The sequence below is a fragment of the Arachis ipaensis genome, chromosome B6 (genome assembly GCF_059453495.1).
Source record: "Arachis ipaensis isolate K30076 ecotype BB chromosome B6, ASM5945349v1, whole genome shotgun sequence".
NCBI classification, from domain to species: Eukaryota; Viridiplantae; Streptophyta; class Magnoliopsida; order Fabales; family Fabaceae; genus Arachis; species Arachis ipaensis.
In genome coordinates, this window is record NC_142441.1 from 147,134,061 (window position 1) to 147,150,263 (window position 16,203).

The window sequence follows — 16,203 nt, forward strand, 5'->3', positions numbered from 1 at the left end:
TCTTCTTTATTTATTGTCATAATTTAGTGTTTAGGGTTTCATTTAATTTTTCGACCCTTTTTGTTAATTCTTTTATTTCAAAATTTTCTTCTTTAATCTTCAACTTAGATAGACTTAAAGGGCTATTAATTTTAGATTCTCTAATTTGAAAATTCGATGAAACTAATTTTTCTGACGGTTCTTTTAATAATAGAACTGGGTTTTCAATAGCTTTATATTTTGGTATTTCTGTTTTTACAATTTTCTGAAATAATTCATCGACATAAATTCTTTCTCTGTTTTTAAATATTATACTATGATGGCTATTTGTTAAAGCATAATTTATTGCATATGTAATTGAAAATGGTTCATCATCTTGTTCCATTAGATTCTTTCTGTGAAATTTATAAGCCAGACTTATAGATCTTCCAAGATTTTCAGTTGATAAAGGTATAGCATATCCCAGATGGGCATTAAATTTAACATTTACGTTTGCCAAGTTTCCATGAACAATTCCAATTATTTGATCTATTGGGTCATCAGTAATTCTTTTGTCACAGATTGCTAAGCTTATTGGTGAATTAATTCCTTTCATATATGTAGATTTGATTAAGACTTGTATAGTACTAATATGAATCCATCCAATTTTAGATCTTTTTTGTTGATCCTTAATTTTCTCAATCTGTTTACTTAATTCTTCATCATTTATCAAAGCTATTTCAAGTTCTCCATTGGCGGATTTTATCTTTATAGGGGCTTCAAGTTGAATTTTTCCATAGTATATTATATTTTTTCTATTAAAAACTTCTTTTAAAAGGTTTTGTTTATTAAAATTTTCGTTTGATTTCAGATTTAATTCTGTTTTTAAAACAGCCTGTTTTTCATTATCTAATAAAGCAGTTAATCTATAATAATCAGATTCTTCTGTTAATTCTAAACTTTCTAAATAATTCATAATTGAAAGACTAGAATGAATACATACCTTTCTGGAGAAAAACTTCCTTTATTTAATATATTTTACATAAGGTGTTTTTATCTCCAGAGGGGAGATTGTAAATACTAACTCTAGAGGGGAGTTTAGAACTATTTTTCCCTAATGGGAATTCTTCTTCAGATCATAGAATCGCCTCGGCAGCTTCCTCCTTGCTATCCTAGCATTTGAGTACTCTTTGCCTCCTGCTTTCTATTTTCTGATGCCTTCTACAATTGCCTAAGCAACCTATTTATAATGGTTGGGTCTGATGGACAATTCCCATCCTTACCCTTCTTATGACGTCATTGCTTACGTCATTGTTTATTATCTTGCACCAGCTACATTGTTGGTGCTCTATGACCTAAGCGCTTACGTCACTATGCAATAATGTTGAGAGATGCTTCAGATGTGCTGTCTTCCTCTTTCATTATGTGTCCTTCAGATGCGTTGTCTTCTTCCTTTATCATGTGGGTTGATTCCGTTTTATTATTGCTTTCTTCAGATAACTCTGAGACGCATAGCTGGCACTTGTGGTCTTCTCTCTCTTTTATCAGATAGCAGAGATTCCTCTTTATCCCTTCAGGGAGCTTTTCTAAGAGTCCAGACAAGTTGTAGAATGCTGATTCAAATTCCACTAAGAGTCTCATCTCTCTTTCTTCAATTTCATTCCTTTTACTAGACACAAGCAAAGTATTTCTGCTTTTATAATTAATTCTTGTGTGAGATTCCCTTGTTATCTTTTGAGTTCTTTCGAAGACCTTTGCTAGTGTGCTAGCTAGCCTTCCTTCATGACTGTAGATTGTTAAATCTTGAACTTGATCAATTGGTTGAAAATTTCCTGGGAAGACGGACATGAATATTACTTGGTGTGCTGGAACCAAGCATTCTTCTTCTTCATTAAAAATAGGTTGACTGTTCGTAAATTTTAGGGATATATCCCTTGGATTTACGTTGTCAATCATATTTTTAAATCTCTTCACTGCATCAACGAATCCTGCAGGAAACTCACTAATAATTTTTAGATCATTAAAAATTAAAATTGTATCAATTAATCCATACTGGAAAAACTGATAGGTGTCCGATGGGGATGCATCTGGAAATATAACCAGCTTTGTTAGCTGTTCTTTGGCAATAGGATAATATCCTAAAATTGCTCTTTTTTCTTCAGTCCAGTTCAGGACTATATTAAGGGTTTCTCTGTGTAACACCCTACCACACAAAGCTTTACGCTTAAGTCGTAAAACAGAGGTGATGTGGTATTACGACCTCTAAAATAAAATAAGTACATATAATAGCAGAAGAGTTATAATATGCTAGGAGCCTTGAAGAAAAGGGGGAAATAAAAATCGCACAATAAAGGCGCAACGCTCAAGGAACGAGTTAACTTACGTGCTAAGAAAACCATAACTATCAAACATAGGCTAACAGAAGTGGGAATAGAGTGCCAAAGATACAAAATATCAAGCTCCTAACTCAGCCTGCGAAGTCAAGACTGGCCGGAGAATATTTACACATATATACATACATATCCAAAACCCAAAAGTACATACACACAATCCTGCCTCTCCATAAACCTCTAAGAGGATAAAAAAGGACAAGTTATAAGGAGAGAAAGCTAAGTACATATATATACATCACTGTACAACAAAATTATACAATAACACTATCCAGTAACCCCTCCGCTTTAAGAGTCCGGACGCCTAACGAGATGGCTCCCAGTACATATATATACATCACTGTACAACAAAATTATACAACAACACTATCCAGTAACCCCTCCGCTTTAAGAGTCCAGACGCCTAACGAGATGGCTCCCGACCTGCATCTGAAAAACAACAACATAGTATGGAATGAGAACCGGAGGTTCTCAGTATGGTAAAGGTGCCACACACATAATATATAAGGTCCTGGGAATGCCAGAGGCAATCCTAGAACGCCGACACTCAGATTGTAGAGCTTAAAGTGTTAAACAGAAGCCATAAAAGGTGGTTTCCTAAAAATATTTAATCCTAACTTAACTTAACCTTAAATCTAAGTCCTATACTGCCATTCCTCCATACCTCCAATTCCATCATGCATTTTCACAGACAAATAAACAGATAAAGGCAAACACAAGAAAGTTACAACTACTGCAGGTAACAAATACACATTTAGCATGGCAAATACAGATAGGCACACCCAATTAGAGCACAAGCAAGTAATTCAAGTAATATGCATATGATGCATGCCTGTCCTATGGCTGATGAGGCTCATCTGTCGGTTATCCAGCCAACCCGACAAGTCTGAATTGTCCTTAGACTGTCCCCCGACGTGCATCCCCAAGAGTCTATGCATAGATTTTTCTCAAATAATCAATATTGCTCAATGGGGGTAACATTCCCGGGAATTTATATAGTGCCCGGTCACACTTACGTCGTAGGGTCAACAGAGTATCGAGTTTTCAACCTGGTACACGTGGTGGCAAGCCACGACACTTAATCCAGGGAATCTCGTATCTCAGATTATTCAAATTCATAAGCCATATAAATAATTCAATTATAATTCCTCAACATCCACATCATTCTCAATTGCATCTCATTCATCATCATACATAACATATTCAATCTTTATCCTTCATTATCACACCTCCCATTCCGTCCATCAATAATTTCAATTCAAAACATAATTCATTCTTTTCTAAGAATCAAACTTCAAACTTAAAACATACTCACTTTCTTAATAACTCAAAATCAAACCATATAACATTTAAATCTAAATCTCTTTTAAATAATCATCTAAACAAAATCTCTAATTTTTTATAAAATTTCGGCAGCATCTCCTCTAAAACTCGGACTTTGCCACCCTTTTCGGGTCCAAACCTGCTTTCTTTTCAATTCAACATACCCTTCCTCATCATCATAACAACCACCACAATAAATCTACCTCAAATCAACAATTAAACTCATACAATATTCAAATCCAACAACCAAAATTCAACTAAGGATCATAGTTCACAAATCCTAGGCTTTTAACACAAAATACCTCATTATCACAACAACCTCCACAATAGTTATACCTCAAATCAATAATTCACCAAATCATTAGTTAATCAACAATAACATTCAACCATAATTCTCTCCAAATTAACATAACAACATTCACCATCCAAAATTAAAAACTAATTATCCAATAAACTTCAACCAAATATATTCATCGATAAATTACTAAACATTAAACATACACCTGCATTCCAACTTATCCAATGGTCATCTAGCCTAAGTTTTCACAGAACATTATATATTAAATGCAAGAAACCTAAACCATACCTTAGCCGATTTCCACGTAACGACCAAAGCTATTTATTCAAAACCAAAACAGCCCCTCAAAACTCAACTAATCCGCTTCCTCCAAGTTCCAGTATTCACAATTTCAAGCTCCAATTATTTATTTTCAACCTAATACACATTCATAATACATATATACCCAATTTAATACTCAAAGCTCAAATTTAATGAAAATAAAATAGAATTATCGTATCCTCACCTTACCCAAGCTTCACATAAGCAAGAGTGAATGTTTCTCTCAAGCTAATTGGATCCTAAAACATCAGAAATCAAAGAAATTCAATATTCCCACTTAAAATTCGAAAATTGGGGGAAGATGAAGCTGAGAGTGATTAAACAAGTTACCTATGAAATTGTTCCGATAGAAATGTAGAGCTCAACGCGGTGAACGCGTGGCCGCAAACGGTGCGGCGATTGGAGCTCGGACGGAGAAGTTACGGCAAATTGATTTTACCGTCAACGTATGGTTTCTCTCTTTTCCTCCCCTGGAAGGCTTTCTGCGTCGTTATGAAAGTGGGGAGAAGGAAGAGCCCGTGGCTCTCTTTTTAATTGCTGGTCCGGTTGGGCCCATGGGCCCGGTTTGGGCCCGGTTCAACCGGTTCGGCCCGTTCGGTCCAATCTTGGACCGATTTCTTCGAAATTGGTGTCAAAATTCTCGTTTCGATGAGCTCTATCCTAATTTAATATAATATTCACATTTCTAATCCTCCCTATTAAAAAATAATTTATTAACTAATTATCTACTAATTTAACCGGGGTTTACATCCTACCCACCTAATAAAGAATTTTGCCCTCAAAATTCAAATCTAGTTACCTGAAAAGAGATGTGGATAGTCCTTTCGCATATCTGATTCGAGTTCCCAAGTATGTTCCTCGATACCAGCTCGACTCCAAGCTACTTTTACCAATGATACTTCCTTTCCGCGTAATCGTTTAATATTAGTATCATCAATTCTCACTGGAATTACTGGAAGTGTTAGATCTTCTCTTACTTGAATTGGTTCTGGTTCTAGAACATGACTTGCATCAGGCGTATACTTCCGAAGCTGTGACACATGAAATACATCGTGTAAATTCGAAAGGTACGGCGGTAAGGCAATTCTATAAGCCACTGGTCCAATTCTCTTCAGAATCTCAAACGGTCCAATATAACGGGGATTCAGTTTCTTGGTCTTAATAGCTCTTCCCACTCCAGTGGTTGGTGTTACTTTCAGAAAAACATGTTCTCCTTCCTCAAATTCCAAAGGCTTTCGCCTCTGATCAGCATAACTTTTCTGGCGGCTCTGGGCTATAAGCATTCAATTACGAATCTTCTTTATCTGCTCAGTCGTTTCAGCTATCATCTCAGGCCCTAATAAACTCTTTTCTCCATTTTCATACCAACACAACGGAGACTGACATTTCCTGCCATACAGAGCCTCATATGGAGCCATTCCGATGCTCGCATGATAGCTATTATTATAAGCAAACTCTACTAATGGCATATACCGGTCCCAGCTTACCGGCTGGTCCAAAACACAAGCCCTTAGCATATCCTCCAAGGTCTGAATAGTTCTTTCTGACTGACCATCTGTCTGAGGGTGATACGCAGTACTCAAGCTTAACTGAGTCCCAAATGCATGCTGAAAAGCTCCCCAGAACCTTGATGTAAAACGGGGATCTCTATCAGATATAATAGTAGAGGGCACACCATGTAACCTGACAATCTCTTTGATATACATTCGAGCCAATTCTTCCATTGTGCAACTTATTCGGATAGGAAGAAAATGAGCTGATTTTGTTAGTCGATCTACAACCACCCAAATAGCGTCACAACCAGATCGGGTTCTAGGCAAACCTATCACAAAATCCATTGCAATACTCTCCCATTTCCATTGTGGAATCTCCAAAGGCTGAAGGGTCCCTGATGGTCTCTGATGCTCAATCTTAACCTTCTGACACGTTAAACATTTAGATACATACAATGCCACATCATTCTTCATACCTGGCCACCAGAACATCGCTTTCAGATCTTGATACATTTTAGTGCTCCCTGGGTGAATTGAAAACCCGCTCTTGTGAGCTTCCTTCAAGATACTTTGTCGTAGGTCTCCAACATCAGGCACAATAATCCGGTTCTTGAACCTCCATAAACCATCCTGACCTTCTGACATTCTCCACTGTTTTCCCTATTCAACTGTTGGTAATACCCTACGTAACGCTTCACTATCTTGATGAGCCTTCAGAAGTTCTGATTTAAAATCACTAGAAATTTGCAACTGACTCAAACACAGGATTCCAGATTCTTCTCTAACTCCCAAATTCAAACCTTGGAATGCCTTCAGTAACTCTTCCTCCCGTAGCATCATCCAAGCTGCATATAAAGACTTCCGACTCAAAGCGTCCGCTACAACATTCGCTTTTCCTGGATGATAATTCAATTCAAAATCATAATCTTTCAGAAGTTCCATCCATCTCCTCTGACGCATATTCAATTCTTTCTGCTCAAAAAGATACTTCAAACTCTTATGGTCTGAGAAAACATGAAACTTAACACCATAGAGATAGTGCCTCCAAATCTTTAAAGCAAACACAACAGCAGCAAGTTCTAAATCATGTGTCGGGTAGTTCATCTCATGCGGCCTTAACTGCCGTGAGGCGTATGCTACAACATTCTGGTGCTGCATCAGAACACACCCTAACCCTTTCAGAGATGCATCACAATACACTTCAAACGGTTCACTTGGTTCAGGTAATACCAATACAGGTGCAGTAGTCAACATGTGCTTCAATGCCTGGAAACTCTCTTCACATTCCGGAGTCCAGATAAAAGGCGTGTCCTTCCTAGTCAACTTAGTTAAAGGTAAGGCGAGTTGTGAAAATCCTTTAATGAATCTGCGATAATACCCCGCCAAACCTAGGAAACTCCTGATCTCTGTCACTGAAGTTGGTCGCTCCCAATTCATCACTGCTTCCACCTTAGCAGGATCCACAGCTATCCCCTGCTTACTCACCACGTGGCCAAGAAACTTCACTTCACTCTTCCAGAACTCACATTTAGATAACTTAGCATATAACTTCCTATCTCTCAGAATTTGAAGCACAATCCGCAAATGATCAGCATGTTCCTCTTCAGTCTTAGAATAAACAAGAATGTCATCAATGAAGACAATAACAAACTTGTCCAGATATGGTCGGAAAATCCTGTTCATATAATCCATGAATACTGCCGGGGCATTAGTTAACCCAAAAGACATCACTGTATACTCATAATGACCATAACGGGTCCTGAAAGCAGTTTTCGGAATATCCTCGTCTCTAACCCTTATCTGATGATATCCGGATCGCAAATCAATCTTAGAAAATACACCGGCACCCTGTAACTGATCCATTAGATCATCGATTCTAGGCAACGGATATTTATTCTTCACAGTGATCTTATTCAATTGCCGATAATCGACACACAGCCGCATACTCCCATCCTTCTTCTTTACCAGTAACACTGGCGCTCCCCACGGAGAAACACTTGGTCGGATAAAATGCTTACCCAACAGATCTTCCAGCTGAGCTTTCAGTTCAGCCATTTCTAAAGGCGACATCCTATAAGGAGTAATTGAAATTGGACCGGATCCAGGTACCAACTCAATTGCAAATTCAACCTCTCGGTTAGGTGGGAATTCATTAATATCATCTGGAAACACATCTGGAAATTCACATACAACCGGAATTTGCTCTAAACTCTGATCATCACCTGATACTCCCGCAGTTAATAACATAATACCCTGACATTCAATTCCAGAACAGTTTACTATCATAGAATTCAAATAGTAACTATTCACCACAACTGGTGCTTCTGACCCTTCCGGCATAAACTGTACTGACTTTTCAGAACAATCAAGTAAAACATGATTCTTGGATAACCAATCCAATCCCAAAATGAGATCAAGACCAGTCATAGGCAAACAAATCAAATCATGCACAAATTCACGCTGTTGCACTCGAAAAGGAACTTGTGGACATTCTATCCTAGTCACCATAGCTTCATGAGTAGCATTATATACTTTCAAATCATAACCTAGAACCACCATTCTCAATCCTAATTCATGGGCCTTTTCAAATGCAATAAATGAATGACTTGCTCCTGAATCAAATAAAGCATTTAAGATTTTACCAGCCATTTCACAATTACCTCTAATCAGTGTCTCAGATCCCTCAGCACCAATGGTAGAAGTGGTGTATACTCTCCCCGGCTGCTGCACCCTACCAGTCTCATACTTCTTCTTCTCAGGGCAATTACTGGCTATATGCCCGGGCTGTCCACAGGAATAGCACACTCCAAGTCCTAATCTACACGGAACTCCAGGATGATATTTTCCACACTTCTGACAATTCAGATCCTGCTGTGGCTGCTTCCCAAACCTTTTTCCTTGACTAGCATTGGTATTCGGCCTTCTGTAATTACCTTGACCCTGAGTCTGCTGCGAAACAAAACCTCCACGTTTGAAATTCCTACCTCTCGGAGCAAAGTTCCTCCCTGAAGGCCTCTGAAAAGGCATCCTCAAACTCCCTTTCTCTGCTGCCGCCTTCCTCACACAATCCTCAGCCACCCTACTCTTATTCACCAATTCAGAAAATACCCTGATCTCCATTGGGGCAACGAAGCTCAGAATATCGCTCCGAAGACCTCCCTCATATTTAATACACTTCCATTCAGCAAAATCTTCTGGTGCCCCTTGACAGATACGAGAAAAGCGACATAACTCCTCAAACTTACTAGTATACTCAGCAACAGTCATCTGTCCCTGTTTTAACTGCATTAATTCAAGTTCCTTGGCATTTCTGGCTGAATTAGGAAAATATTTCTTATAGAACTCTGTCCGAAAAACCTCCCAAGGAATCGCAGCACCATCAGGCTGCAGGATACGTCGTGTTCCCTGCCACCAGTACTGAGCTTCACCTTGCAACTGATAAGTTCCAAATTCAACCCATTGCTCTTCAGGAACCTGTTGTGCCTGTAATGCCCTTTCCATAGCCTGAATCCAATTATCTGCATCAGTGGGATTTGAGGTTCCCCTAAAAGTCGGAGGGCGAACTTTCAGAAATGTAGCAAGTGTCATAGGACCGTCTCCATCATTATTGTTCCCATGATTATCCTGATTTATCTGATTACCCAGTGCCTCAGCTGTTGCCTGCATAGCTGCAGCCATATTTCCCAAGGCAGCCATAAAGTCTACTGGATCAGTCCCTGTGGGTACAGGAGTAACGGTGCCTGTCCTACCTCTACCTCGCCCGCGACCGCGTCCGCGAGTCGACATCTGGTCCCTATACACACCAAACAAGTGATATTAAGTTGATCAGTCTCAATATCGCAGGTCTAATGCTTTAAGTTCCAAATGCATGCTCACAAACGTTTATGCCATATATATCAATCATATATCCTAATAGCACATAAACACATATACAGAGAATGCACAGAAGCACAATCAGTCCGTCTTTCAGGCTCTATAGGAACGAACTGCTCTGATACCATTAATGTAACACCCTACCACACAAAGCTTTACGCTTAAGTCGTAAAACAGAGGTGATGTGGTATTACGACCTCTAAAATAAAATAAGTACATATAATAGCAGAAGAGTTATAATATGCTAGGAGCCTTGAAGAAAAGGGGGAAATAAAAATCGCACAATAAAGGCGCAACGCTCAAGGAACGAGTTAACTTACGTGCTAAGAAAACCATAACTATCAAACATAGGCTAACAGAAGTGGGAATAGAGTGCCAAAGATACAAAATATCAAGCTCCTAACTCAGCCTGCGAAGTCAAGACTGGCCGGAGAATATTTACACATATATACATACATATCCAAAACCCAAAAGTACATACACACAATCCTTCCTCTCCATAAACCTCTAAGAGGATAAAAAAGGACAAGTTATAAGGAGAGAAAGCTAAGTACATATATATACATCACTGTACAACAAAATTATACAACAACACTATCCAGTAACCCCTCCGCTTTAAGAGTCCAGACGCCTAACGAGATGGCTCCCAGTACATATATATACATCACTGTACAACAAAATTATACAACAACACTATCCAGTAACCCCTCCGCTTTAAGAGTCCAGACGCCTAACGAGATGGCTCCCGACCTGCATCTGAAAAACAACAACATAGTATGGAATGAGAACCGGAGGTTCTCAGTATGGTAAAGGTGCCACACACATAATATATAAGGTCCTGGGAATACCAGAGGCAATCCTAGAACGCCGACACTCAGATTGTAGAGCTTAAAGTGTTAAACAGAAGCCATAAAAGGTGGTTTCCTAAAAATATTTAATCCTAACTTAACTTAACCTTAAATCTAAGTCCTATACTGCCATTCCTCCATACCTCCAATTCCATCATGCATTTTCACAGACAAATAAACAGATAAAGGCAAACACAAGAAAGTTACAACTACTGCAGGTAACAAATACACATTTAGCATGGCAAATACAGATAGGCACACCCAATTAGAGCACAAGCAAGTAATTCAAGTAATATGCATATGATGCATGCCTGTCCTATGGCTGATGAGGCTCATCTGTCGGTTATCCAGCCAACCCGACAAGTCTGAATTGTCCTTAGACTGTCCCCCGACGTGCATCCCCAAGAGTCTATGCATAGATTTTTCTCAAATAATCAATATTGCTCAATGGGGGTAACATTCCCGGGAATTTATATAGTGCCCGGTCACACTTACGTCGTAGGGTCAACAGAGTATCGAGTTTTCAACCTGGTACACGTGGTGGCAAGCCACGACACTTAATCCAGGGAATCTCGTATCTCAGATTATTCAAATTCATAAGCCATATAAATAATTCAATTATAATTCCTCAACATCCACATCATTCTCAATTGCATCTCATTCATCATCATACATTAAACATATTCAATCTTTATCCTTCATTATCACACCTCCCATTCCGTCCATCAATAATTTCAATTCAAAACATAATTCATTCTTTTCTAAGAATCAAACTTCAAACTTAAAACATACTCACTTTCTTAATAACTCAAAATCAAACCATATAACATTTAAATCTAAATATCTTTTAAATAATCATCTAAACAAAATCTCTAATTTTTTATAAAATTTCGGCAGCATCTCCTCTAAAACTCGGACTTTGCCACCCTTTTCGGGTCCAAACCTGCTTTCTTTTCAATTCAACATACCCTTCCTCATCATCATAACAACCACCACAATAAATCTACCTCAAATCAACAATTAAACTCATACAATATTCAAATCCAACAACCAAAATTCAACTAAGGATCATAGTTCACAAATCCTAGGCTTTTAACACAAAATACCTCATTATCACAACAACCTCCACAATAGTTATACCTCAAATCAATAATTCACCAAATCATTAGTTAATCAACAATAACATTCAACCATAATTCTCTCCAAATTAACATAACAACATTCACCATCCAAAATTAAAAACTAATTATCCAATAAACTTCAACCAAATATATTCATCGATAAATTACTAAACATTAAACATACACCTGCATTCCAACTTATCCAATGGTCATCTAGCCTAAGTTTTCACAGAACATTATATATTAAATGCAAGAAACCTAAACCATACCTTAGCCGATTTCCACGTAACGACCAAAGCTATTTATTCAAAACCAAAACAGCCCCTCAAAACTCAACTAATCCGCTTCCTCCAAGTTCCAGTATTCACAATTTCAAGCTCCAATTATTTATTTTCAACCTAATACACATTCATAATACATATATACCCAATTTAATACTCAAAGCTCAAATTTAATGAAAATAAAATAGAATTATCGTATCCTCACCTTACCCAAGCTTCACATAAGCAAGAGTGAACGTTTCTCTCAAGCTAATTGGATCCTAAAACATCAGAAATCAAAGAAATTCAATATTCCCACTTAAAATTCGAAAATTGGGGGAAGATGAAGCTGAGAGTGATTAAACAAGTTACCTATGAAATTGTTCCGATAGAAATGTAGAGCTCAACGCGGTGAACGCGTGGCCGCAAACGGTGCGGCGATTGGAGCTCGGACGGAGAAGTTACGGCAAATTGATTTTACTATCAACGTATGGTTTCTCTCTTTTCCTCCCCTGGAAGGCTTTCTGCGTCGTTATGAAAGTGGGGAGAAGGAAGAGCCCGTGGCTCTCTTTTTAATTGCTGGTCCGGTTGGGCCCATGGGCCCGGTTCAACCGGTTCAGCCCGTTCGGTCCAATCTTGGACCGATTTCTTCGAAATTGGTGTCAAAATTCTCGTTTCGATGAGCTCTATCCTAATTTAATATAATATTCACATTTCTAATCCTCCTTATTAAAAAATAATTTATTAACTAATTATCTGCTAATTTAACCGGGGTTTACACTCTGAGATTTGATCTACAGACCCTTTTCTTTTCTTTGATTTCAGCCCTTGTAGGAATGTTTCTTATTATCCCTGTTCTCTGGGTTTGAATTGGAGCTTTATCTGCTCTTTTTAGGGTTTGCTCTGGATGAAGAGCTTCATATTCCCTGAAAGATTCCTTTGCTTCTTCCAGTGTTAAAAACCCTCATTTATGAATTATCCTTGATTGATGTGTAAATGGTGCTGCTTTTTCCCAGGCATCATATACTCCTTTCATGGGGCCATTATAAATTACATAATATTTTTTATCTTGGGTAGATTTTTTGATAATTTCAGCAATTGTTTTATTTTCTGGAATTTTTTCTTCACCTGATTTGTCCACCACGCTTAGCTGGCTGAGCTCTGATGATTTTGGTTGTTGTGTTGATTTCATTGCTTCGACGGCCTTCTTGAGGGATTGGATCTGTGTCCTTATTTGCTGACAATGCTTGCATTTTTCGAGTTCTTGTTCGTATTTCTGAATTTCTTGATCTAATGCGTTGTAGACGAACTCCATTCTCTTGTTAATGTATCAATCGTCCATGATTATAATCAACTTTTAAATTATATCGTATGAAACCTGTTAGGTAGCTTGAATCTGTCCTTAATGTAAATTCTCTGGGTAGTAAATCAATTTTCCATTTCTTAAGAGATTTAATTGCTGCTAGAGTTTCCTTTTCATGAGTGGTATATCTCTGTTCTGTTGGAGTAAAAGTCCCTGAAATATACCTGCAAAGTAATTCCTTTGGGGAATTTTTAGAATCTAGTGATTCTTTTCCTTGCTCCAAACTTTTTATAGCTTTCTTAGCTTTTAGACATCCTGACCAGGTTATGTCTGAAGCATCTGTTTCTACTATTAAGTAGTCATTTTCTTCTGGAATATAAAGTTCTGGAAGTTTTTCACATAATTCTTTAATCTTTTGAATTTGCATACTATCTTTTTCATCCCATTTCCATTCTTTTTTAGTACTTATTTTTGGAAATAAGCTTTTAGTGTATTCTGTTATATTTTTTAAGAATCCTTGATCAGAAATATAATTTATACACCCTAAAAATCTTTGTAATTGTTTTCTATCTTCTATTTTATTAGGAAATAAATTTACCTTTTCTAGGACATTTGGCTGAAGTTTTAGCTTTCCTTGAGTGGATAGAATTAATCCAAGAAACTCTATTTCTTGTTTTGCTATTCTTGCTTTCTTTTTGCTAAGAACTAATCCTTTTTCTTTACATCTTTCTAAAACTATTAATAATTTTTGAAGATGATCTTCTCTATCCTGTTTTGTAAAAATTAGTATATCATCAATGTACACTAAAGCAAATTCATTTAACTCTTTTAGATTTTCTTCCATAAATCTTTGATAAATACCTGGAGCTTGTTTTAATCCGAATGGCAATACATTCCATTCATAGAGCAACACACTTGTTGATTCTTTTGTTGGACAAGTAAAAGCAGTTAATTTCTTTGTTTCTTCGTCTAAACGAAGTTGCCAATATCCTGATTTTGCATCAAGAGATGAAAACCAAGTTGCTCCTTTGATTTTTTCTAAAATTGAATCTTTTCTCGGAAGTTTATGAGCATCACCAATAGTTGCTTCATTCATCTTCTTATAGTTAATAACCATTCTTCGTTTTCCCCTTTTAATTTCATTATTGTTTTTCGACATAGAAGGCTGGAGCCGCATGAGGACTTTTACTTAATCTTATAATTCCTTTTTTCAAAAGATCTCTACATTCTAATGAAAACTCTTCTCTATCTCTTGCGGAATAAGGGATTTTATTTGGAACATTTATCTCTTTTGTCGGATCTTTTAATTTAATGCTTACTAATTCGTTATTTGTATTTTTAATATCTAAAGGATTTTCAGCACAAATTTCATTCAAAAGTTCTTCTATCTTTATTTCAAGATTATTTTTTGGGATATTTATTTGAAAGTATAAATTTAAATAGCATGTCTCCAATATAGAAAATATTTTAAATTTTAAGATCTTATCTATAGTAGTAGTCGGTATTTTTATACGTTTTGATTTTTGATTTATTGAAGAATCGTGTGGAGCTTTTAAAACTATATATGTTAGTTCTTGAATGAATGGATGATATAGCTTTAAAAAGTTATTTCCTATGATACAATCCATTCCAGAATCTAACATGTATATAGATGGAACAATGAACCTATAATTTTGAATAAAAATTTCAACCATCTCTGCTTTTTTGTCAATTTTATGTATTGATTTGTCAGCTATTCTAACTCTTAATGGTTTCTTTAATTTTTTCCAATCAAGTTTTATATTTGAACTAGCAAAGCATTGTGTTGCTCCAGAATCTATGAAAGCATTTATAAATTTTTCTGTTATTTTTATAGTAATAAATGTAGCATTATTACTCAGTCTCTGAGTCTGTTTCCGAGACATATTCAAAAATATAGTCTAAGTTATCATCAGATTCTTCTAAAGGTTCCATGAAACAAGACTTAGCGATTTTTATTTGTTTAGTAAGATCCTTTTTATCCTTCTTTTTCGGACATTCATTTGCATAGTGTCCTTCTTCTTGGCAATACCAACACTTACAATTTTCTTTTTTATTTGGGCAATAATCACTTTTTTGTCTCTTATTTTTATTGTTATTTCTTTTTCTAAAATACCTCTTTTTTCTCCAGTTTGGATAGTATTTTCTTTTTCTAAATTGATATTTTCTTTTTCTTTGAAAATTTTTATTAAGACCATATTTTTGAGGTATCTCTTCATTATCCTGACAGCAAATTCTAATTATATTTGCAAATCTTTTTTGAGTTGCTTCTTGCATACAACGTTCTTTTATTTCCTCTCTTATTGCAGAGGTTGCTCCACCAAAATTATTTTCAATTGTTCCTCTATTTATTTCTCTTATAAATCTTCCCATAATAAATTCGTTAGCAGGATATGGAAGTTTTGTTATATACATATTAAGATAATGATTTTTATCTTCTTCTTTTAATTTGTAATAATGTATTCTATATTCACATATATAAGACTCCACATTACATAGATCATATATGTGAATGTTAGCTAAATGGTTTTTTGCTTCTTGATATTCTTTATTATAGACTTCTTGTTTATGATCTATAATATTTTTTCCAAAAAATTCTTTATATAGAATCATCATTATATATAATATCTTATCATAAGCTGTTATTTTTGTTGCTAATTCTTCTATTATTTGGTTTTCTATTGATGTCATATAATCTCTTATAGCTCCTTTAGTATGAAACCCTATGTAATTCCAAATGTCTCTTCCAGATAATTCATTAAGTTTTGGATTAGTAAAGGCTTCTAATAAGAAGGAATTCAACCAGTTTTCGAAAATTTCTTTTTCATTCGTTTTACAGTCTAAATCGAGCATTCTTTCTCCTTCCATTTCTTGGATTTTAGGAACGTATTTTGATGGTATTTTTGTATATTTTGAATCTTTATTTATAAACCCCTTTTTAAAAGCATAATTATCAAAACATGTTTCCCATTTAAATTGAGATTGATTATCCCTAGA

General features: G+C 36.2%; 1 protein-coding gene across 1 annotated transcript; it reads right to left on the reverse strand.

Moving 5' to 3' along the window:
• Positions 1-2,751: 2,751 nt before the first annotated feature.
• Positions 2,752-11,913, reverse strand: LOC148563082 (uncharacterized). The gene is made up of 3 exons (XM_088492061.1): positions 11,895-11,913; positions 8,444-9,576; positions 2,752-2,777 (listed from the first exon to the last, which is right to left on the reverse strand). Exons 2-3 carry the CDS (start codon positions 9,567-9,569, stop codon positions 2,752-2,754), a joined length of 1,152 nt encoding a protein of 383 aa, XP_088348187.1. The 5' UTR covers positions 9,570-9,576; positions 11,895-11,913.
• Between the last annotated feature and the right edge of the window lie 4,290 nt (positions 11,914-16,203).

Bases quoted from the DNA above. Each gene is read 5' to 3' on its own strand.
- LOC148563082 (XM_088492061.1), bottom strand. From the start codon at position 9,569: ATGTCGACTCGCGGACGCGGTCGCGGGCGAGGTAGAGGTAGGACAGGC. The intron at 2,778-8,443 runs GTAATTGTGAAA...GTTGTTTTTCAG, and splicing joins ATCTGAGACACTGATTAGAG to ATGCAGGTCGGGAGCCATCT.